The sequence below is a fragment of the Tiliqua scincoides genome, chromosome 1, assembly GCF_035046505.1.
Source record: "Tiliqua scincoides isolate rTilSci1 chromosome 1, rTilSci1.hap2, whole genome shotgun sequence".
Classification (NCBI taxonomy): Eukaryota; Metazoa; Chordata; class Lepidosauria; order Squamata; family Scincidae; genus Tiliqua; species Tiliqua scincoides.
Window position 1 is genome coordinate 147,685,983 of NC_089821.1, and position 25,931 is coordinate 147,711,913.

Consider the following 25,931-nt stretch of genomic DNA (forward strand, 5'->3'; position numbering starts at 1 on the left):
ATCTTTCCACCTGCATTCTAACATGTAGAACTGCATGTAGAACTGCATGTTACATGTAAAACTTGGATCAAGTTTCCAAAAGGGATGCCCATCACACTGAGCAGAAGATGGAACTTTTAACACAGGTTTGTATTTCAAGTAACAGAGCACAGGAATGTGAGGATTCCATGTTCCTCAAAAAAAAGACTCTCTTAAACCGCTGAACCTCTTCAGCAAAGTTTCGACAAGCCGATGCTGAATATCTGAAATTCATGGCAGGGCTTTGTTTCTCGTTATCCACAAGATGGCAGTATTATACTGACTCATGAGGTCAAAAATGCAACCATGCTTTTGGAGTCACATGAGGACTATTTGTATCTCAAAATGATTAATTCCTTACTTCATCCATTGATGATTTTTTGCAGTCATCATCATAATCATCATCATCGTCACTCTCCATCTCTGCTTCACCTGCAATATTGAAATCAAAAAGAAAGCTCAATGATCTATGGCTGGAATACTCAATATACTTTATTTACAGCCAGAGGCAACATCAAGAATAGAGAAGCATTACTCTTTTGAACCAGTTATATCCTGCCCCCTCAGAAACCAGAGGCTTATGAGCCCTAGCAGAACAGGTAAATCTTGTTTCGAGAATAGTCAAGATTGCCAATAGATGCATTTATGTAAAGGAAATACAGGTTGAGCCTCATTATTTGCTTGGGTTCCGTTCCAAGCACTCATGTGGATGGCAAAAAACGCACTATAGCAAATCAATTTTAAAAAAAAAGTTTCTTTGCTCCGGTGATTTAAAAACAGTCTTGCTGACCTTTTTGTAAGGTAAAAGTCATTAAGAAGACAATCCATCAATCAGTCCTCCTCCAAGCACTTAAAAAGGCGCTTCACTCAGCCCCTGCCTTCACCAATGCAAAGTGATCATCTTTCTTTCATGTGCTCAGGGGGATGGGATGCATCTCCTGGAGAGAGAAGGATTAATGGATTGTCAGCCAGCTGCCCCCCCCCCATTAAGGAGGCTATTGTTAAAGGACTGTTCAGTTTTTTAAACTGATTTTAAAGGGGTGCATTTTTTCCCTTCTCCAGGGATCAGCACATTCTTTCTCATTCGCAGTGGCCATTCATGTTGAGTCAAATCCATGTATAAAAAAATCCGTGTATAAATAGGCTGGACCTGTAGTAAACCCTTATAAAAATCATGACAACATCACAGAGATACTATTTTTACAAAGTCTTGATACAAAACTAGTTGGAAAACCAAATTTGACGAGAATATAATGAATGGATTAAGAAAAGCAAGGAAATCACATCAAAACACAAGGTTGCAACAATCTCTTCTAGATCTGGTGCAACTCCACAGCTTCACTGAAATAATTGCATGAAGTTGCAAAGGTGATGTTAATCAAGCCTGTGCAAGATACAGAAGAGGGGAATCTGCAAATAGAATATAGAATTTAAATTTGAGCAGACCACTGAATTAGTGTGTAACAACAACAAAAGCATTATTTTAACAAAAAAGCAAAGAATACCTCAATGAAAAGAAATTACTGCCATACCCTCTGCTTATGATCAATTATTTCAGCCTTTCTCGAGTGCTCTAATCCTTGATTACATTTGTTCTAACTAGAGTCAATTTGTAAATCTTAAAATGTGTCCACCAAAATGGAATACAATCCTTTAGCCACATTTTGCCAAGAAGCTGTATCAATGACAATTGTATAAACTTGCTAAGTCATATTTAGACTGATGATTAACTGGAACCCAGAGACTTTCACTGTCTAAAGCAGCAATTTTCCACTTTTTTCATCTCATGGCAAACTGACAAGGTGCTAAAATTGTCAAGACACACCATCAGTTTTTTTGACAATTGGCAAGGCACACCGCACTGCCAGCTGAGGCTCTCATCCTCCAATAGCCTTACTAACATATGACCCTCCCCCTAACTCCCATGGCACACTTGCAAACCATTTGTGGAACACCAATATGCTATGGCACCGGAGTTAAAAATCGCTGTTCTAGCCAGTTTATTTTATCTATGTACAATTGCTTGTTCTACTACTTTAAAAAAGAATATCACAAAAAGGGAGAACAATGTTTTAACTACAACCACCATCGACCAAGGCATCGTAGAGATTCAACAAAATTGACAAAGCTTTGAAATCAGAACCAATGGCAACACATAAGAAGTGGGTCAACTGAAAATATTGCTCTAACAAATCGTGCTACAGTATTTTTTTTTTTACAAGAGGCTTTACAAGAATGCAAACAAGTACCAATCTAGCCCATCCGTTTTGAGATCTGTTCTAATAAATGGCATGAGTTTAGGAGGTCTATAAGGTCAATTGTATGCTGAAAATTTTTGAAAACCTCAGGGCGCTTACAGAACATGTCTTATCAAGTAGTTGTGGAACCAAACTCAAGAGCAAAACAATGACTCCTCAAAGAGGCAACTGTTAGTACTGTAGTCTGGACCACTGCCAGGGAAGCATTTGTTCTGCCTGTCCCTCATGCCCAATCACGGATCCTACCAGTGTGTTTGGACTAGCAGCAAGTAACATATATGTTCTTAGGCATAAGGCACAATGGCCCTAGAAAGCTCATTCTGGAAGCACCTAAAACAGTCTTTTAAATTTCCAATGCAATAAAGGTTGGTGGGAGGAGGAATTCCAATTGTCAATGTTTAAATTTGAAGAATCTCAATAAAATTGTACCTAAAAATGCCAATTACAGTGCTTCATTCCAAATACTTTACATTACTGTAGTATCAAGTAGGGATACCATGGCTGTCTAGCATGTTCATTTTTTGATGCACCTATTTTAATTGCAGTACAGCAGACAGTACCCCTAGACATGATCAGCCCATGACATGAGTGATGACTCTACATCGAGTGACAAGTTGGGAGGAGCAGATAAGGGGTGCAATGTGTTCTACCTCTGCTCCCCGCTTCCTTCTAGCCCACGGTCAACAAAGTGGTTCTGAGGATTGTGATACGGCTGCGGTTCTCAAACTCTCCACTTCTGGTTTTGCGGAGGCAGGGCGTAATTGCTCCGCTTTCACTTTCTAAGCCTCGGGGAGCCCTGCAGAGGGTCATGCAGGGCTTCCTGCGCCCCTGGGAGGCTGCAGCAGGGACTGGTAAGTAAATGCCAGTCCCTGCACCCCCAGAGCGATGCAATCCTGGGGATCATGTCGCTGCTTCCCCACTGCCCCCGCCCCTAAAGGGGGCAGAGGCCAGGGCCCTCAGGCTTGGGCTTTGCGATGCCCTAGCTTGAGAAGCCAGTAATATGGCAATCTAGCCCCCTGCTCCCTTACCTCGCTCCTTTCTCCCTTGGGACTCCCTTGGATTTAATGTTGTGCAGTACACAGGACCTGGTTAGAGATGTAAATGTTACTGAGCCATTGGGGAACAGTGATCATGCTGCGATCCATTTTGACATGCACGTTGGGGGAAGAATACCAGGCAAATCTCTAACAAAAACCCTTGACTTCCGACGGGCAGACTTCCCTCAAATGAGGAAGCTGGTTAGAAGGAGGTTGAAAGGGAGGGTAAAAAGAGTCCAATCTCTCCAGAGTGCATGGAGGCTGCTTAAAACAACAGTAATAGAGGTGCAGCAGAAAGAAGGGCTCCACTAAATCCAGGAGGGTGCCCACATGGCTAACCAGGCTGTGAAGGGCAAGGAAGCTTCCTTCCGTAAATGGAAGTCTTCCCCTAATGAGGAGAATAAAAAGGAACATAAACTGTGGCAAAAGAAATGTAAGAAGGTGATACGGGAGGCCAAGCGAGACTATGAGGAACGCATGGCCAGCAACATTAAGGGGAATAATAAAAGCTTCTTCAAATATGTTAGAAGCAGGAAACCCGCCAGAGAAGTGGTTGGCCTTCTGGATGGTGAGGGAGGGAAAGGGGAGATAAAAGGAGACTTAGAGATGGCAGAGAAATTAAATGAGTTCTTTGCATCTGTCTTCATGGCAGAAGACCTCGGGCAGATACCGCTGCCTGAACAGCCCCTCCTAACCGAGGAGTTAAGTCAGATAGAGGTTAAAAGAGAAGATGTTTCAGACCTCATTGATAAATTAAAGATCAATAAGTCACCGGGCCCTGATGGCATCCACCCAAGAGTTATTAAGGAATTGAAGAATGAAGTTGCAGATCTCTTGACTAAGGTATGCAACTTGTCCCTCAAAACGGCCACGGTGCCAGAAGATTGGAGGATAGCAAATGTCACGCCTATCTTTAAAAAGGGAAAGAGGTGGGACCCAGGAAACTATAGGCCGGTCAGCCTAACATCTATACCGGGTAAGATGGTGGAATGCTTCATCAAAGATAGGATCTCAAAACACATAGACGAACAGGCCTTGCTGAGGGAGAATCAGCATGGCTTCTGTAAGGGTAAGTCTTGCCTCACGACCTTATAGAATTCTTTGAAAAGGTCAACAGGCATGTGGATGTGGGAGAACCCGTGAACATTATATAACTGGACTTTCAGAAGGCGTTTGACACAGTCCCTCACCAAAGGCTACTGAAAAAACTCCACAGTCAGGGAATCAGAGGACAGGTCCTCTCATGGATTGAGAACTGGTTGGAGGCCAGGAAGCAGAGAGTGGGTGTCAATGGGCAATTTTCACAATGGAAAGAGGTGAAAAGCGGTGTGCCCCAAGGATCTGTCCTGTCGGGGTTTTTAACCTCTTCATAAATGACCTGGAGACAGGGTTGAGCAGTGAGGTTGCAAAGTTTGCAGATGACACCAAACGTTTCCGAATGGTGAAGACCAGAAGTGATTGTGAGGAGCTCCAGAAGGATCTCTCCAGACTGGCAGAATGGGCAGCAAAATGGCAGATGCGCTTCAATGTCAGTAAGTGTAAAGTCATGCACATTGGGGCAAAAAATCAAAACTTTAGATATAGGCTGATGGGTTCTGAGCTGTCTGTGACAGATCAGGAGAAAGATCTTGGGGTGGTGGTGGACAGGTCGATGAAAGTGTCGACCCAATGTGCGGCAGCAATGAAGAAGGCCAATTCTATGCTTGGGATCATTAGGAAGGGTATTGAGAACAAAATGGCTAATATTATAATGCAGACGACACCAAACTTTTCCGAGTGGTAAAGACCAGAAGTGATTGTGAGGAGCTCCAGAAGGATCTCTCCAGACTGGCAGAATGGGCAGCAAAATGGCAGATGCGCTTCAATGTCAGTAAGTGTAAAGTCATGCACATTGGGGCAAAAAATCAAAACTTTAGATATAGGCTGATGGGTTCTGAGCTGTCTGTGACAGATCAGGAGAGAGATCTTGGGGTGGTGGTGGACAGGTCGATGAAAGTGTCGACCCAATGTGCGGCGGCAGTGAAGAAGGCCAATTCTATGCTTGGGATCATTAGGAAGGGTATTGAGAACAAAACGGCTAGTATTATAATGCCGTTGTACAAATCTATGGTAAGGCCACACCTGGAGTATTGTGTCCAGTTCTGGTCGCCACATCTCAAAAAGGATATAGTGGAAATGGAAAAGGTGCAAAAGAGAGCGACTAAGATGATTACGGGGCTGGGGCACCTTCCTTATGAGGAAAGGCTACGGCGTTTGGGCCTCTTCAGCCTAGAAAAGAGACACCTGAGGGGGGACATGATTGAGACATACAAAATTATGCAGGGGATGGACAGAGTGGATAGAGAGATGCTCTTTACACTCTCACATAATACCAGAACCAGGGGACATCCACTAAAATTGAGTGTTGGGCGGGTTAGGACAGACAAAAGAAAATATTTCTTTACTCAACGTGTGATCGGTCTGTGGAACTCCTTGCTGCAGGATGTAGTGCTGGCGTCTAGCCTAGACGCCTTTAAAAGGGGATTGGACAAGTTTCTGGAAGAAAAATCCATTATGGGGTACAAGCCATGATGTGTATGCACAACTTCCTGATTTTAGAAATGGGTTATGTCAGAATGCCAGATGCGAGGGAGGGCACCAGGATGAGCTTATCTGGTGTGCTCCCTGGGGCATTTGGTGGGCCGCTGTGAGATACAGGAAGCCGGACTAGATGGGCCTATGGCCTGATCCAGTGGGGCTGTTCTTATGTTCTTATGGACCTTTGAACAAAACAAGATGTGTGGAACATGCTGGGAGCACTCACAGAACGCTTTACACTTCCTGCATTGTTCCAAGTGTTAACACAGAGCAGGGGTGGCCAAACCATGGCAGTGGCGGACTTCCCAGACTTGTACCCTGGGGCAAAGGTTTGCGATGGTGCCCTCCGCAGGATGTTGCCACCTCCTGGAGAAAATCCGCCCCCCCTTACTTGGAGCACATCGAGCCTCACATGACTCAGGACGCGTTGGGGAAGCCTCTCTGAGGTGCCCTGACGCTTTAAATTGTGTATCCGGGAAACTAGAAGCACAGTTTCCAGCTTCGTCGGGAGCCTCAGAGAGGCTTCCACAGGATCCTAAAGGTGCATGAGGCTACAGGCCTGGGGCATTTGCCCCACAGAATGAATGGGAAGCCTGCCACTAAATCATGGCTTGCAAGCTACATATGGTTCTTTGACGTATAATGTGCAGCTTGCAGAAATATGCTAGCAGAGCTCCTTTTTGCATCACAATTAGTGTAAAAGGTAAATAAGAAATTTGCAAGCTTTATAATGATTTACAAGGTATAAGCTGAGAGTCCACCGGATTAAAACAAAAACTTAAATTTCATGAAGAGTAAATATATTTAAGAATTTAAATGCTCCCTAAATACTGTGGCTCTCAAACATCTGAAGTTTATTGTGTGTGGCTCTTATATTAAGCAAGTTTGGCCTCCCCTGACATAAAGACTGTAGAAGGACTGTATTGGCTTTTTCAGGGGTTGCCTCAAGTGGTTGAGGTCTTAGACCATTTTCTGAACACTTCTACCCAGTCTACATGCTGTCAGGAAAAAAAAAAATCAGTAGCATAAGCTAGCCTGGAGGGTAGGAATGGGGATGTGCATTCAAATGTACATCCCACCAAAAGCATCTGTATTTTAATGTGAAGCATTCCAATGCACCTCCAATTTATAATTGCAGCTTCTATAAGAAAGGATATCCATGGAAGCTCTGTGGAGCACATCGGACATCATGGGGTAGAAAAACAGAAAACTCAGTGGGGGAAAAAGGAATAGATTTCATACAGCTTAATATCAACACTGACATAGGGCAGCCTTAATGTTAGCTATAATGTAACTTAGCAATGAAACATTTAATTGAACATGGCAGGGCATTTTGAAACAATCATGTTCAGCTTAAAGTAATATTAGATGATACACTCATCATATATGAATTACAGTTCAGAGTAAGAATCCCTGGACCTGTTTCAATCTGACATATGGCCAGCTTTCAGGATGAAAACAGTTTTGGTTGTGCTAGGAGATTATCTACTCCAGAAATTAGACAGAGAAGGCACGTCCTTGCTGTTTCTTCTGGACCTCTCAGTGGTGTTCAGTACCACTGATCATGGCATCCTTCTGGGCTTGCCCACATATCCCAATAAAGAAATGAGCTATGTATAAAAGCCAAGCATTGCTTAATGACAATCTCCAGCTCCTTGCCATCTACTCTCCAGGGCAAGGGCTGGGGGGAATCAAGGAAGCTATGAATTGTAAAGTCTGCTTTACAATTGTAAAGTCCAAGCCACAAAGCCTTTTGAGTTGACTTTGCAGTCCTTGCTCAAAGGGATCCCATCCACCTTACCAATACATGAAGTTCACTGGGATCCGCCAGCCCCTTTAATCAAGCAGCTGACCTCAGAGTGTTCTCCGATCCCTGCTCTTAACCCCATACCCACCACAAGATCCACCATCTATGACCTACCTGGTTAAAACCTACCCTTACTCACAACAATCTAGACTAGTGGTTCTCAAACAGTTTAGAGGCTCAAGAAACTGCTGCCTGATTTATAAATGCCAAGGGGTTTGGCAATAACGGTGATTGACAGCAGTGCTCTCCCCCAAGTAGCAACTTGTTCAATGCTTGATGCACATACCTTTATCTGCCCTGTCGGTTTCCCCAAACCACCAAAAATTGGGCCATGACCCACTGGTGGGTCTCAGACCCACAGTTTGAGAACCACTGATCTAGATTCAGCAAAAAAAGAAAGTTTGTCAAGGCTAATCAAGAAGAGAAAAAAAAAAATTCCTACCTAGCTTCAAAAGCAACCACTTAATCCTGGATGGCTTTCAAGGTAGGTAGGTGGGGTCTGCTCTGTATGCCTTCACTGAACTGATAGGTGGCAAGATGTGCAGGTTCAAGTGGCCCAGGAGAGCCCACCTACAAGTCAAACCAGCCAATGAGCTTGTGCCAGCACCATCTTGCCCTAGATAGCAGATGAGGCACAAAAACACTCCAAGCTCCAGACTTGTGGTGGAATGGAACTGTGTTATTCATTGTGTTCTTTGCTATTCTGGCAGCACGACAGTTTTCCTGTTTGTGTTTTTGTGCATTTTATTGTTTTGTTTTGGATTGCATTTTTAACTGTGCTGGTTAGTTGCCTCACTTGGCAGCTGGGGTCACTTGAGAAAGAAGCAGGATAAATAAATCTATATCTATCTCTCTATATATGTAAACAAAACAAACAAGCAAACCTTGGCAAACAGAAATGCAGATTTCCATTTTCTGTTCAGTTGCATCTATTTGAAAGAGACAATATTCCAATAGTGCTTGGTAACACAGAGCCAACAGCAGAGGACAGTGTAGAACAGATAAGCAATATGAGAAATATTAAAATGAAGTGGATTCAAATGCACAGTTATTTTACACATTTTGAAAAGCTGAGGAACACATGCATCATTGAACTGCATTCCATAAGCAAAAAGACTGAATACATACTTTGCATAATGCCATTATCTTGCACTAGTCTCAGAGCACAATATTTATGCTAAATCATAGAGTCACTTTCATAAGTAACTATTTTCAGTAATGTTCAAGCTAGAAATGGGAGACCATTTGGCCCGCCATTGCGATCCAGGCTAAACCATGGCTCCTGATGGAGGTGAAAGCATGGTCTGAAAGGCTACAGGATTGTCAGAAATGATTCACCACCTTGCAAGGTGGTAGAAAGGATCAAATGGTACCCAACGTTTGCGACAGCATTACCCATCAATTACAGGCCAACTTTGGGCTGAACTGGAAATATACAAGATGGGGAAGATGCTTTGGCTTCCCTGCCTCAGAACATTCCTCGCGTGTATGACGCTACTTGCGCAACATCAAACCATCTGGTACTATTGTGTATTCTGATTAGTGCTGACTTGCCAGCAGCTCAAGAATGGATCGTTCCAGCAGTGCTGGCCTATGGCATTCTGCTGTCTAAAGCAGAGTACTAAATAATACCCCTTCCTTCCCTCTCCTTCCTTTTTTTCCCCATATCAGAAAACACACACATACACACTTTAATTCTTTCTGTCAAATCTACCCCCTTAACCTACAGAAAAGGCAATGGAAGCATGAAACATTAAGAATCCTTCTAAAACAAGCAAATGGAAAAGCAGACTACCAGTTCACATAGCTAGTTACGTATGTAACATAGCTGAATGGATGCCATGCTACCAATAGCTACATATCCTGCTGAGGAACAAAGAACTTATTTCTCAGCTGGGACAAAGTGGTGGTGGAAAGGAGCGAATGGCATCCAACATTTGTGATAACGTCATCCATCAATTACAGGTCAATCCTGAATGCCTCCTTTTCTTGCCCACCACAATTTACTTCTGTTCTTTTAGTAAAATGGTTGAAGCACAGAAAAGCACTTTTCCTTTTCTTTTTGAAAAGAAGTCTGACGGGACAGAAAGAAATGAAGTTATTAACTCAAGGTAACATAGAAAGGATTCGATTATGGTGTAGAAGGAGTGAACTCTCCCAAATTCTATATGCCTTGAATGAAACGAACTATCCCTTCTGGGGAGTTGGTGGCAGAGAGGGCAGGCTGTTCCTACACAGACTTCAGACAGGGAAACTAACATTGATCATCTGGTGAGAGGGAAGATCAGCACTCTGGATTTCGGTATCAAAGTCAGTATTTCTTAACATGCTTTTGAACGGATGCTAACAAGTGAGAAACGGCAAAAAAAATATTAGCATGTGTGACATAAAAAGAAAGCTGCTGCTGTCATGGAAACAGCATGGACTAAGACGTACAAGCATTAGGCAGACAAGAATGATAACCTGTAACTATGATGGTCACATGGGTAGACACCCATACATGCTTATGGGTAAAGGGAGCAGAGGTACTTGAAATTGGAATCCCAATCAGAGAGACGATATGAAGCTCTGGGCTATGGTACAACAATTGGTATGGAGAGCAATAGATCTAGCAGAATACAGGGCTTCTGCTTCAAGACTGGTTGTATTCTGGCTCAGCATCAGGAATTATTAAAGCCCACTTAAGAGGAATTCAGGGTTGATAGCAAACCGCATATCTGAATGGCAGACAAGTGCAAGAAGTCACTCTGTTTTCCTGACAATTACAGGCTGGCCATTACAGTCCATCAGTAGTATCCAATTTGGGTGTGTGTGGAATAACCATGACCAGCCCAAGCTCCCCTGGCACTTGGGACCAAGGTCTGGTACCACCACCACCTACGGCGCACAGAGTTTGATGTGCACATTTTTCCCAGCTGCCCCCCAATGCTCACCTCATCCTTGTTCCCATTCCTGCCATTTCAGAAGGTGAAGGGAAGGGGGAAAGAGGGGAGAGCAGCTGAGATTAGAGGCTGAGAGCAGCATCTCTCTCCCCATTTCCTCCCTTCCTTTTGAAATGGCACAGAGGGAGCAGGGAACAAGGAGGTAACAGTGGTTCCGCCTCCCTCATCAGCACACTGCTGCTGCCCAGTAAAAGGTGGCTGGGCTGCCTCTGTAATGCATCAACAGGGACCCATAGTATTCCTAGGGATTCTCAGAGGGCTCTCAGAATTAGCAGCTGACATTTGCAGGAGGCAGCAACACTTGGCCCTAAATATTGAAATCCATTAAAAGTGTGGGAGTTCAGAATCCAAGGTCCATCTTTGCCATCCCTAGATATTAAAAGAAAGAGCAGTGCTTGCCATGCTTATGTTTACCTGCTCCAGGAGAGGAGGGCTCAAAGCCACTGGAGGCATCGCTGCACGCATTGGAGGCTTGCTCAGCCAGCTTCTTCTTGGCACTACCATCTGCAGACTTGTGGGATTTCTTTTTATTCTTCACGAGAATTTTGTACATCAATTCTCCGGGGCTTGGAAGAGGAACACCACGTTCAAGCTGGTAAAGAGAGGAGCATTAGGAATAAGGATGTCTCTGACAGCAGCATTTACAACCATTCTCCCTCCCACCTACCCAGTGGTATCCCTTTCCCTTCTCCAAAACACAATTAGTATAAGGAAGCACACGCCTAACACATACTGATAAAACAGAACATGTCTGCAGCTCCTACAGATGTCAGGACCCCTTGAGGCTTGCCTTATCTCCCCTTTCCCTCCCTCACCATCCAGAGGGCCAACCACTTCTCTGGTGGGTTTCCTGCTTCTAACATATTTGAAGAAGCCCCAGATGTCTTCTTCACCCCTTGAGGGCCTTAAAGCATAGCACATATCTTTATGACCCTGCACCTTCCTTTTGCCCACCTTAAGCACTGTTACCCTGCAGATGCCCGATCTCATCTGATCTCGGAAGCTAAGCAGGGTCAGGCCTGGTTAGTACTTGGATGGGAGACCGCTTGGGGATACTGAGTGCTGTAGGCTTATACCATAGTCTTTCAAGACTGAAGGTTGCCAACTAGTTAAGCCAATTACCTGCCTGAGACAAGTGTGAGCTCTGCCTGCTGATTTATCTCTCTATAGTCATAGTGGGAGAGGCTCCTTTTCTTAATTTCTGACTTCAGCAGACCTCTTTCACCCAGGTTAGGGTACTGCAAGGCACACACTTACTGACACTATTACATTTTATTTCTACTCATGGCCCAATAGTTTACTGACTGAAAACTATGTTCTAAACTATGCTTAGAAAACAACAGGGTTGTTCTAATAACATGTAAGAGTCCGAAATCTCACACAATGCAGTACATTACTTGCTGGGTGGTATGGGGAAGAGGAAGTTGATTTTGTCAGGGGTGCCAGTCAAATGCTAAATGCATTTGGATGAATCTACCCCACAGCTTTTGGAAGTTTCCCTTTTCCCTTGCAATGCTAAATGAATACTTTTCAGGAAAAGAACAGAAAAGGAAAAGCAACTGTAAAAATAGTGTCTTCAGTGAAAGCATCAATTACCAAGAAGTACATTTGCTTTAAGCAGTTACCCTTGTACCATTACAATCTTCATGTATGCACACACCCACACTCATTAAAATGTCTGTAAGACATTTATTACCAAACAAATAAATGTGTGATTTAGGAGGCTGTGCATGAAGAATACAACAAAACACTCAAAATTGTAAATGGATACCTGTTTCTGATCGACCAAAAAAGGGGAAAAAAAACTAACAACAAAACCAACTTACTGGGTATTTTTCTAGTGGCTCCATCAGCAAAGCATCACCAAATATTAATCTGCAATATTCTGCCATTTTTGCCTGCTGTTTAGGGCTAGGAAAGGGAGAAAGTATAGTATTAAATAAGGATTATTCATAACACTAAAAGTGCTAGTAATGGAAAAGCTAATATCCTTTAACTAGATGAAAAGGTATAATTTTCTGATCCTATCATCCTAAATTGTCCTCGGTGATCTAGAATCATTATGCTATTATTCTGACTTCTACGACAGCTCTCATCACAGAGATTTTACATTACACAGTACAAAAAGGGTCTTGGACATTTGCAGTGTAAACAGAAAAAAGGGAAACAGCCTCACATATAGGCAAGCAACAATATGTGCTTAAGAGAATACAGAAAAAATAAGGTGGCCACCGCATTCTGAAGAAGAGAAAAAACTTTATTCACTATTTCACTTCTTTATGTTTCGTTTACATGAAAGTTTGCAACCTCTGCCTTAGGTTTCATAGCTCTGCCTGTTTCATATTTCCATTCAGGTTTACCCTAGACATAAAAGTACAGAGGAAAAAATAAATAGAACTGTTTCTCTCCCAGATTCTCCCAATGTTATTTTCTTTGAGCTTCAGGCTACCTAGATACTTTGCAACAGTGTTGGACATTAATGGAAAATCACAGTGCTTGGTGCCAGACAGAGGAACTACACAAAACAAAGAAGAATATTTCTTTCCAATATATGCATTTTTAATGCCATATTTTTCGAGGGCAAATGCATTAGTGTCTGCACATTAGACGTTGTTTTTCATGGAGGGCAAATGACAAAACTGCACTGCTTTGTACATCTGCAGATCAAACACTGCTCTGAACAGCTGTACCACTGAAAAATGCTCCTAGAGGAAGCAGCTTCAGTGGTGGTTTCTCAATTGTGAGTGAGGAATGGTTTTATTAAAAACCGCAACTCCCTCAAATTAATTTAAGCAGACGATCTGTTCTTTTCCAACTCTGACAAGAGTACCAGACCTTCCAATAAAACAGATTCTGGTTGGTGTTTTTTTTCCCCCCTGTCCTCAGGCTTTTTTATTATAGGTTCCCAAGAGGACAGAACATTCTTCAGATGAGAAAGTCTCCCTGCTCCTGGGTTTTTTCCCCAAAAAATATTGTTTGGAAATGATGGGTATGCCACCGGAACTCAACAGCGTCAATAGAAACGGTCTATGTCAGCACGGCTCTTTTGATTTCAACCTCGGTGGTTCTATTAAGGTGATCAGACTGACAGATATTTTAAGTGTGGCTGTGCTGTGACAATACATGGCTCAAAAGGTAGGAAAGGTATGTTGAAACACTTCAGAATTCCTTCTAGCCATTATCCTTAGCCGTAATCTATTTATTAAATATTATCAATATGCAGCAAATCCTTGAGAGTCATCGCTTGCGGAAATATTTCAATTACTTACGAATCCACATGATTTTCAAAAGAAAGGAGGATAGGGAATGGTGATGTCTTAAATGCACATTCAGCAATAGCTTCTATTACTTCCTAGAAAAAAGAAAGAAAAAACCAAGCATGAATTTCTCTCTTTAAATAACACCCCCTTTCGGACAAAGATTATTTCACACACAAGCGTAATGCAGTCTGATGGTGTCTCAGAAATACCCTCAGATCAGTGTGCTTCAAATGACTTGCAAAGGATTATGGTGAAGAGAAGCTCCATTAGCAGTAAGTTCTCTTCAACTCGATTTGCTTTCTAGTCTTCAGACTTGCTAAGGAGTTCTCTCATTCTCCCGCTGTGCCAGCCCATGGGAGAACAAACAGTGGCGGTTTGCATGTGGAATTTTGCCTTGGTGAGACACAACGGTATGCCGAAAGCTACATCTTTTATGGGTTGCTTTGGATAATTAGAAGTCATGTATTGCCTGACAGCTTTTACTGCATCTCAAAAGAAGGGTTCCTTTGAACAAAATGTTGTTACTCTAGTTGGCCCATTTTAGGATTGTGCCTGCTGCAGGTAAAATCTTGCAGATGACATACAGCAGGGGTGCCCAAACCCCGGCCCGGGGGCCACTTGCGGCCCTCGAGGCCTCTCAATGCGGCCCTCAGGGAGCCCCCAGTCTCCAATGAGCCTCTGGCCCTCCGGAGATTTGTTGAAGCCTGCACTGGCCCAACGCAACTTCTCTCAGCTTGAGGGCGACTGTTTGACCTCTCGTGTGAGCTGTGGAATGAGAGCTCCCTTCACTGCTTGCTCTTTCACATCTGTGACACAGCAGTGGCAGCAAAGGAAAGGCCAGCCTTGCTTTGTACAAGGCCTTTTATAGGCATTGAGCTATTGCAAGACCTTCATTCATTCATATAAGTTCATCTTTAATATATTCATTTATGTAAACTTATGTAAATTTATTCAAATTTTAAATGTAAATTAATTCTTTTTTTTTCCCCGGCCCCCGACACAGTGTCAGAGAACTGATGTGGCCCTCCTGCCAAAAACTTTGGACACCCCTGACATACAGGACAGTTTATATCAAGTCAAATCAGGTTTCATGTTGGGAACATTTCCTCAAGCTTGCTTTTACCCTTGATTGGAGTTCACACCTTTTTTATTCTGATATCTATTGAATTTTCCCCACCCCATGCTACAATCTGTTATGGGATTGGGCTGTCCTGGTTACTGACAACACAATATGCCATCTTCGATCCCGCAGAGCCAAATGAGCCCCTTTTCTGAGCAGCTGTGAGATGACAGCCAAGGTGCAAAAGGTGGAAAATATGAGACCAACTAAGCACAAGTGGCATGGCTCACAGTGGAACCTAACTCTGGAACCTCTGGAGAGGTGACAGCAGTAAAGAAATCCTACTCTTTGCCATCAGCATTGCAACTGCTCCATTTCTATATAAACTGCTCAGTGAGGTTATCCAGGGTTGCACTTCTCCCTAAAAGATAAGACTGATGTGTCAAGGATATTCCGAGATCCAGCTTTGTCACTAGAAGCCTTAATGGATTCTGCAACAGCGGCATCACTAGGGTTTGCATCACCCAGTACGGGAGGTCAGCACATCACCCCTATGATGGACCCGATCCCATGCAGTGAGTGGGGCAACACCTCAGGCAGTGGCCATTGCCCTACCCCCACTGATTTTTTGGCTATAACTTTTGATAGAATAGAGATATTTCAACACGGTTGTTTCATTGCATTCTGCATGAAATTAAGTATTGATAGATATATAACATGATGGTATTATCTGAAAATAGCAAGATTTAAAAATTTTGGCCAATAGTGGTGTCACCCCCCAGTGTGTGTCACCCAGTGCGGCCCACACACCCCTAGTGATGCCGCCGTTCTGTAGTGTGAAGTTCCTTCCACAAATTTATCTCCCGGACAAAGATCACCTGGCCACACTCTGAAAATCTGCAGATTCAACAACTACAATGCATTGTACCTGAGACTGCCTTGGAAGATCCAGAAACTGCAGAACACAGCTACAAGTTAGTAAAAACAGGGCATTGAAAACATCTCACAAATGTTTTAAGAACTGCAGTGACTCCTGGTCCATTTCTGGTGATATTTTTAAAGCTGCGCACAATGGCTCAGAGAGTGAGTGGGAGGGGCTGCTTGCACAGCAGGATGTGGTGCTTGCAATACTTATGGTGACGCACCCCCATAGCTACACTACTGGTGCCAAGCAAAACCTTTTCTTGCAAGCTGTTCAAGAGACTCTCCTTTGAACTGTTCTGTTTCAGTATTTTGTTGTATTTTACTATTTGTGCTTTGAACTGTTCTGTTTCAGTATTTTGTTGTATTTTACTATTTGTCTTTTTTCTGGAAACAATCATGGAAACACTGTTGAAAAGAAAACAAGACTCACAACAAGGGAAGGGCAGACATTTAACCAGCATGTAATTCTTTGGACGGGAGCCCCCTTTGCAAACATGCTTGGCAGTATTATTAAATCCATCTCTGTGGAGACTTTAAAGTAAGGAGCAATGTGCAGATGGGTCTACACATTCAACAGACGGAAACTTCGCTTCAGTCAATGTGACAATTACAAGTCACTGAAAAAGATCACAGTGATTTGTAACTAAATCAAGAGAAAAATAGTTGGAGAGAATCAGGAATGGGTAGGGCATGGCATGAGATGAAACATAAAGGAGACACAGTTGAGATGGATAACCATCAGAAAAGGGTGTAATGGAGTAAAACTAACAGCAGCTTTAAAGCTATAGGTATTGCCAATAGTTACATGTATTGCCATGAAAGCACCTCAATCAAAGATGGAAAGAAACAGCCTCATTTTACAAAACTCCAGATTTTAAAAACATTACTTTGTCTATATGATATGCCCTTCTCTAAGTAAGATACAGCTCTTGTAACCTGCATTTTACAGGGAAATCATCAGGGGTCTGGGAACAAATTCATGGCTCTTTAGATCTCAGCCTCTCAGACTGCTCAAAGTTATGAGTTACAGGGGGAAAAGCAGAAAAGCCAATTTGCATCATGGTGAGATTGTATTAGTATTGTCTCTGCACCTTCCAAATCTAATTGTCAGTGAAAATGACTGTCTTAAGTGAACACCTATCACATGTGCACTCATATTCTAGGCATGAACTGATTAATGACGCTTCACTCATCGGACCAGTGATAATTCAAAAACAATTCACCCCCCCCCCATGACATATTATTTCTCTCCCACTCTGAGGCTTCCATTTCGAATGTGCTGCTAAAGCTGAAAAGCAAAGTGACAAACAATATTTCAAGCTGACATTCACGCTAGTCACATCTGAAGAAACGAGCTCAGTCAGAATATAGTGATGTTCTCCACAGATTCCAGTGGAACAGCTCCGCACTCCCGCACGGTAAACCAAAGGTGAGACCTCAAACTGGTGCTCAAAAAATGGAAGCTCATAGTCATGCATGGCATGCTCAGCATTTTATCTTTTTACATTAGCTTCTCTATTAGCTTCTCCCAGGGACACTATAAAAGAATATGAACCTCCATAAGGAAATACTGAATACCAAACCAATAGATTTAAACTTCACAAAGAAGAATATACGTACATGGTATAGTAGCGCATGAACTCATCTAACAAGGTTCACCTACTTCCACTTGCCTAGCAATTGAGATTGTCACCTTCTGAAGTGACAGCAACCAGAGACAGCAGCTTTTGAGTGGCGATGCCCCCAGCTTGTGGAATTCTCTGCTTAGAACAGCATCCCTGACACATAATCTTTCTGTCCTTTCAGAAGCAAGTCAGGATTTTTTATTCTCCCAGGCCTTTTAATTTCTCAATTTCTTAATCTATTTTTTTTAACTTTGTTAATGGTGCTGACTCCCCCACTTCTTTTTCTCTTTTAGCCTGTTTGCTGTTTCTAGTTATAGGACTGTCCTTATTGCATCTTTATTAATTGGGTTGTTTCTGGGAAGTCATAACTGAAATGAAGGATGGGGCCCTAAGGACCAAATTTACAGGGCTGATGCAGCCATGCCAATGGGGCATGCATTGCATCTTGTGGGAGGGGGGAACAGCCTCCTTAAGGTAAGGGAACATATGTTCCCTTTCTTCAGGGTTGCATTGTGACTGTGTTGCCACTGGAAAGTTGGATAGGATTGGGCTCTAAATTTTATAAATACAATACATTTCTAATGTATTTGTATTTGAGTTGTGCATATCCAACTGCACAACTCCCACCACCCACCCCCCCACCCCCGCTGCTCCTGAAGGCTATGGAGACTATCAGGGACATTTGGTGGCAGCAAGGGGGGAGGGGGGAAGAGTGAGGAGGAGGATCAGCAACAATTGGAAACTCTGCCCTGCAAGAGACTAAGTGCTTTCCTCTCTCGAAAGGCACCTTTGGATCCAAGCCATGGCATCCACAGTTCCAAAAGCATTTACTGAGAATAATAAAAACTATTCTAACTGAATCATATGCTATTATTCACTTTGTTTGGAATAGCGAGGTTAAAAACCTTACTGTAAAATGCCTTTAAAGCAAGAGACCAACAACCACAGCCTAACAAAAAAAAAATGTTCAGAACATGTCAAAACAACTTAATGCAAAATACAGATGAAATATAGGACGCTGAATGCCGCATTGTTGTAATAGGCTAAAGAGTTCACATGGGAGAGTTAAAAGCAACCCACGTATGTGATGTAACAGTCCTGATTAAAAAGGCTGGTAAAAATTAAGATCCATCTGCAAGACATAAGTAAAGAAGGCATCGCAATGCTTGTTGTAACAGAGGTCATGAGTCTTCATAAAGCTATTTTTAATTTTTATAAGCATTTGTTTGCATTTCATATATTATACAGCCCAAGTGACTGATCTAATTTGATGTTTGAATAACCTCTGCTTCAACTAGCAGTTGAACGTGTTCTTTACTTCTGCCTTGAACAGACTTTAATTTTTACCAACTCTTTTCATCATGATTGCTAGAATGGAGTTATTTTGACATTCTCTTGGGAGCTTTCTTAGTTAGGTTCCAATGCTTAGTCTTTTGCATTCAAGGCATTTGATGAGGTTTTTAACTTGGTTATTCCAAAGGAAGAGGCTGACAGGGAAAGATATATATTCAGTAATTATTTTTTATTAGTGTTCTCCATAAACGTCTTTCAAACTGTGGATGCTAATAACAGAGCATATGCATGTATAATAATTCAATTAAGCATTCATACAACACTGCCCTGTATATACTTCGCTGTAAGGATTATATTTATAGAGTCAGTTTAGCATTAAAGTCCTTTTTAAATGGCTCTCTTTATATCAAGTTTTTGATGATTGAATATTTACTAATATTCAAGTAACGACTATTTATGTTAAAATTTGGCATATTATACATTTTTTCTTTCATATATGAACCTCTTTTTGCTTCTTGCCTGGTTGGGGGCTTCCTTTTTTCCCCTCCAACATCCGAACATTTGATACAGCCTGAATTTCACTGCTATTGCATTTAACTGACTGTGTCCATCTCCTCTATGGAGAACATGGAGAACTCGTGCAAGGAAAGCACCCTACAGGTAGACCACAGCTGCGATACAAGGACATCTGCAAGAGGGATCTGAAGGCCTTAGGAGTGGACCTCAACAGGTGGGAAACCCTGGCCTCTGTGCAGCCCGCTTGGAGGCAGGCTGTGCAGCATGGCCTTTCCCAGTTTGAAGAGACACTTGGCCGACAGTCTGAGGCTAAGAGGCAAAGAAGGAAGGCCCATAGCCAGGGAGACAGACCAGGGACAGACTGCACTTGCTCCCAGTGTGGAAGGGATTGTCACTCCCGAATCGGCCTTTTCAGCCACACTAGACACTGTGCCAGAACCACCATTCAGAGTGCGATACCATAGTCTTTCGAGACTGAAGGTCGCCAACAACAGGTCCTCCCCTTTAATTCACTTGGGCAATGGGTTAAATTGTAATGAAGGCATATAACAAAAGGAAGCACAGAGTTAAAAATCAGAGCAACAGGGGACTTCTCCAACTCCAGCTCATAGCTGCACACCTGAAAACTCACTACTAACGGTTGGGGGACTCTCTAGAACAGTATGGGATGACGTGCGGGGTGGAGAAGGAAGGATTTGGCAAAAAATGAGGCAGAGACACATTCCACTGCCGCTTGCAGGAACTAGTGACAAGATACTGCAGCACTGCATGGAGAAATAGGGAGAACGAATGCCTCCCTTTTACAGGAACAGAATCGCAGCCCAATCCTGTGCTTCCCAGCATCCAGGGCTGCAGTGGTACCAAAATGACTGCAATTGAGCGAGCACAGATTTGAGGAGACCCGTGTCAGGTCTCCCAGACCAGAAGGGGGGTTAGGATATGGCGGCAGGGCCTGCTGCCATCTCTGCTACCCTCCCGCCCTGATCCCACCCTGCCTTCTCCCTGCCCTCCCCCTGCCTCAGAACACTTCCCCCCTGCCTTGACTTACCATTCCGCTGCCTGGCGCTTGCCTGGAGCTCCAGGTGGCAGTCCTCCTTCTTACACATGGCACTGGTTCAACGTGGGCTCGTGCTGAGCCAGCACCGGTGCTAAACTGGTGCAGAGTGTTGCAGGCATGCCTTATGGGGCATTTGGTGGGCCGCTGTGAGATACAGGAAGCTGGACTAGATGGGCCTATGCCCTGATCCAGTGGGGCTGTTCTTATGGAACAACTGCAACACAAAGCGCAGGTGTTGGGCCAGGCTGGGCCCAAGAGAATTGAACCCTTAGTCAGCAGCTAAGGGTGGAACTACAACCACTGGGGAATAGTTCAGAACCAGCCACCACTATTTGTAATGCTACACATTAGTACACGTTTAAAGAAAAGGGTAAATTTCACATTTCCCCATGTGAAAAAGTTGGTTGTGTCCATTCCCCCTCTCTCCAATTCCAAACCCTCAAAGTATAATATTTTATTTGAAGATCATCTTCACAATTGTAAGGGCTAAATTATGCTCTTGGTTTTATTTTGCTTTTATTTGTAGAGATTCCTTAAAGTAAAGCCAATTCTATCCAATTTTCCAGTGCTGGTGCAGTTGTGTCAGTGGGGTGTACGCTGCATCCTGCAGTGGAAGGGCAGTCACTGGGGCCTTCTCAAGGTATGGGAACATGTGTTCCCTAACCACGGGGCTGCATTGTGGCTACTCCGGAGCTGGAAAGTTGGATAGGATTGGGCCTTAAACCTGGGAGTTTAGCCATGGAATAAACTAAACACCCATCATTTCACTGTGCAAGATGATATATGACTCTAACAGGCATGGCTTTTGAATGAGCAAATAATACTTAACCGTCTATTTAAATAACTTTGAGAAAACAATAATTAAAATACATCACAGTCAGCTGAAAATACTACAGTCTGAAGGTTAGTGATAATAGCAATATGACAGCCCAATCCTGAGCTGCCTGGGACACCCAGGCTCGGCAGCACCGAGAAGGGCTGCTGCTGGATCCTGCACCTCCCGGGCTACTGTGGGAGGCGCCTCGGGAGAAGGGGATGCTCATCCCCTTCTCCCAGGTAAGGTAAGCAGCCCCACAATGGGGCTACTCACTTTGTAAGGTAAAGGCACTTGTGTAGCCTTGGATCCTGCGGAGTGGAGTTCCGCGGACCCGCCTCCCATCCCTCCCCCAGGCACGCCTGCAGCCCTCCCCCCTCCCCATGTCACACCTCCCCATTACACCTCCCCCCTCCCCGGAATGCCTCCTCCCCGCCCTGTCCCTGCTTGCTTTGCCGCTGCTCGGCGGTCCAGGAGACCACTGAGCCGCGGAAGCTGGGCGACCACCCCGCGCTAGCCCAGCAGCAACTGGCGCTGGGCTAGCACCGGCGGGAGCCTGGCAGTGAGCCTGGCAAACATGCCTTACGGCATGTTTGTGACAGTGCTCAGCAGCACGGAGCCCTGCCGCCGAGCCCAGGATTGGGCTGTGAGGTAGGTATATTTTTTTCCCCTGTAACATTCTTTTGCATTGTCTCAGTGCTTTTCATGATTTAGCATGAGTTAAGGGCTCAGCAGTACACAAGTAAACACAAGATCCTTTACATTTTCTGTTCTTTAAGGAATTGTCTATCTTTTGACAATTTAATACTAAAAAATCATGGTGAGGCACATATTCAGACCAACTATGAGATCTTTAATACAACAAAATGCCAAAATTCAGTCTACTAAAAGATTTCTCCTTAATGCAGAATTAATTCATTAATTAGCACACAGTTAGCCCGTTTCTGCCCGGCCCACAGGTGTACACATTTGGTCTCTGTTGTGTACATGTAACGTTGGACAAGAATGGCTTAATTTATGTTAAAATAATATACTGTACAACCTCATTTTTACATCCTTGTATCTCCCACATCTGAATTTAACTCAAAGGGTTTATTTCAAACTACCAAATATACATTTTCACTCCTTGTATACTCTGAAATATCAGGTTAAAGGGAAAGAATTGTATATGGATGTCCTTAGAGTTTTACTGATGGTGACAAAACAAAGGAAGACATCTGTGATTTGATCATCAACAGTGTTTTGGTTTGGTTGTTTCCCAATATACCCATTAACCACCCGTTGCTTAAATAGTCATACTGTCACCCCATGCAACAAGAAATCAGATAAAACCTTCGAGTTTAAAAAAAAAAGACAAATACCACTTTGGATTCTTATCTGAACTTCTTTTAGCTTTACTTCTCTAAAATGAGCATGAATAAAAGCAGCCCTCTCTCCTTACTATCAGTTAGATGTGCCCGTACCATCAGTGACTCATGGTATCATGTGTATCTGATATCAAATGCATACAGCTTGGAGGCAGTGCTGGTTCTGGAGGCAGTTATGTACTAAATGACAAGTTCAATTGACAGCCTGTCTCTATGCCCCAAATAAAAAGGCTTTCATTGCACTTCTGCTTGCTTCTGTACAAATCTGTCCTCTTACCCTTCACTCTGTGTTGCTGGGCTAAGAATTTTTCCTTTTACCACTGATTTCTGTGCTTTTCCAGATTAATATGCTTGTTACCACATTTGAAAAATCTATTTCTGAATCTTAGAACAGGAAGATTTCATGAGATTAACTCTGGGGATACCTTCTGTTGGAAAGCTCTGTTCCTGTGGGAAGTTGCTTATAACTGCTTTTTGGGAGATGTCTTCAATGGACACGGATATTCAGTAATCTTTGATTTTCTTTCACATGCATGTTTTGTCCTTTGGGGTCATGCACTGCTGTTAGTTACTGGTCATGCTTTTGATGCATGGATCAAAAATGGATGGATGTGGAGAAGGGAACCTTGGAATCATGGATCAGATTATTGGCATCACTCATCCCCTTTCTTTCCCACACCACACGCTGTCTCTCACAAAAATGCCACTTTAAGTCCTTACGTCAATATGCTGCTTCTAGGAAGCTGGACTGCCCAAATTCCTCCCACTAGTGCTAAGAGTGGAACTTCTGCCTTCATTGAACTTCTGCCTGCACAGAAGAACTAGACTGTCCCCAATGCAAGAGTTCTAGTGACTAGTCCTATTCATCTCACTGATTTCTTGACACTGAATAAATAGGAGTCTTAAAAGACAATGCATTCTTTCTCCAACTCTTGGATCCTTTGTGATCCTATAGCTGCCCATTTTCATATCCCCACACACAATCTCACAGTCATTCCATTAATTCTACTTCTTTCGAAGGCAGGACATTGCACTGATCTCCTCCTACTCATGATAACAACTGTTAGACCCTGTACATGGCAGTTAACCAGCCTGTTTTCCAGTATTGGGTCAAACCAGCAGTGATAAAGAATCCTTTAAAAAAAATTTTTTTAAAAAGACTCACTTCCGTGCCATGGTTGCAACAAATCATCTCTGCTGAAGCCATTTGGCATGCAGGGGAAGCTGCTATTGGTATCAAATACAGCTTACCTCCTGGGCCAAACAGCAGCTGGGAAGGATTGTTGGGACTGCAGAAGGGATGGCTAGGAAAGATGATTAACCCAAACCCTGGCTACTAAAATCAAAATGTCACAGAAACACGAGGATGTCTTTAAAGTTACATTTACAGGTTGAGTCTCATTATTCGCAAGGGTTCTGTTCCCAGGACTCAAGTGGATAGTAAATAACGCACTATAGCAAATCAATTTAAAAAACAAAGTTCCTTTGCTCTGGTGACTTAAAAACAGCCTTGGAGACCTTTGTGATGTAAGAAAGAGTCATTAAGTAGACCAGGGATGTCAAGCATAAGGCCCGGGGCCCAAATGCAGCCTGTGGAAGCTTTTTATCTGGCCCTTAGGCTCTCAGCTGCTGAGCAGTGCGGAGGTGTTACTGCTGAAAGGGCAGCCCACAGGAAAATTGGGTTCTCCCATATCTTGAAAGATTATCACGATTTGTGTGTTTTCTCTTCTGTCATTTGCAACTAATGAGTTCCTAAGTGAGAAAAAGTGGTGAATATTTTTGGTAATGACCAGTTTAATGACATTATTTCTTGCCTAATGACATCACTTCCAGCCCTCATAAGGCATCATGAATGCTATTCAGCCCACTGTATGAAATGTGTTTGACACCCCTGAAGTAGACAATCCTTCAATCAGCTCTCAAGGTGCTTAGAAAAGCTTCACTTTGACCCCTCCCTTCACCAATGCAAAGTATCTTTCTTTCACACACTCAGGGGGAAGGGAGGGGTCTTGGGCTGAAGCTGCCTGAAGGGAGAATGATTGATGGATTGTCAGCCCACTGCCGCCCCCTCATTGTTAGGTTATACCTGTAATGGCTTGTATGACTGTCTCTCGACAACAGTAAGAAAAGCAGTTTTTTAAAACTGTGATTTCAAAGGGGTGCATTTTTCCCCTTCTCCGGGGATCAGCACATTCCTTCTCATTTGCAGTGGTAATTCATGTTGAGTCAAATTTGTGTATACAAAATCAGTGTATAACTAAGGCTGGACCTGTACTTTGATCTTCAGTGAAGCCCATTTGCACTTCCAGCATATAGTGCACCTGGAGATGCTTCCAGGTCCCTCTTTCATGCACTCTCCTCCTGCCCCATACAAGCTCAGTGTATATCTGAACACGCACAGTCCTCTCTACAAGCAGTTTAGTTGGACAGCTCCATTGCACACGTCCACTTAATGACACTCTACAAATATACCTTAAAAGATATTTCTGTTGTCATGGTGAATCCATGCGTAATGACAGGCTCTTCTTCAGCTGTCCGGCCTTTCCAGCAGTCCAGCTCGACACAGCGGCAGCCAGACAATAGCACTTGGCGATACATCTCTACGGAAGAGTTACCAGCCAGCTGTCCAGCTGCAACAACACAACAAGGAGCATGAAACGAGGGAACTCATTAGGGGCTTATCGTCTAATGTACATAATCTATAATAACAGCTAACACCATCCATTTTACCCAAAGGCAAGACACAAGATGAAAATTCTTCACAGGTACACAAAACCTAATGAAAAGAATGTACAACTAGTCACTTCTAAATGCTTTTGATTTTGTGTAAAGTGTACTTAGTTCCTATTCCCCGGGGTGTTGAATATACCGCTATTGTTTTAGGTTTTTACCTTTGACAGCAGCAGCATTTCTGGAGACAATTTGAAAGTACAGTAAAACTCCAATAATCCAATTGTCGGGGTTGGCTGCTTCCCTCCCGCCCTGACTTACCTGTAGAGGCCAGGGGAGGGTCCCCAATCTGGCAGCAAAAGCCGTGGGAGGGAGAGGGGGAGAGGCTGCCCAGACACCAAACACAAGGGAAAGAAGGGAGGCAGGAACCAGAGCCCCAGGCCCCTTTAAGGCTCTCACAAAGGAAGTGGGAGGAGGGAGAGGGAGGAAGGGTGGGGAAGAGAGGGCTTCGTAAAGGATGCCTGTGATGAGGGCAAGGGGGGGCAAGGTGTGGAGCAGTTCCTGCTGCCCCGCTGGTGAATACTACCCTCAAGAAACAGAGAGGAGGAGGAGGAGAAGAGAACCCCCTCCCTCTGGTCACCCAGCTGAGGCTCCTGAGGCACTTGCCTCCACCCTTCGTCAGCCTCCTCCCCTGCTGGGAAGGCCT

General features: G+C 43.5%; 1 protein-coding gene and 1 pseudogene across 1 annotated transcript in view; one reads left to right on the plus strand and one right to left on the minus strand.

Moving 5' to 3' along the window:
- Nucleotides 1–25,931, minus strand: part of PLCB1 (phospholipase C beta 1) — a 521,389-nt gene that overhangs the window by 121,335 nt on the left and 374,123 nt on the right. The window contains exons 11-15 of the mRNA XM_066639109.1: nucleotides 25,028–25,185; nucleotides 13,909–13,991; nucleotides 12,466–12,550; nucleotides 11,054–11,231; nucleotides 380–450 (exon numbers count right to left, since the gene is read on the minus strand). Of these exons, the coding sequence (XP_066495206.1) occupies nucleotides 380–450; nucleotides 11,054–11,231; nucleotides 12,466–12,550; nucleotides 13,909–13,991; nucleotides 25,028–25,185 (575 nt within the window). The remainder of the gene's footprint in view (nucleotides 1–379; nucleotides 451–11,053; nucleotides 11,232–12,465; nucleotides 12,551–13,908; nucleotides 13,992–25,027; nucleotides 25,186–25,931) is intronic.
- Nucleotides 11,592–11,710, plus strand: LOC136637660 (5S ribosomal RNA; annotated as a pseudogene).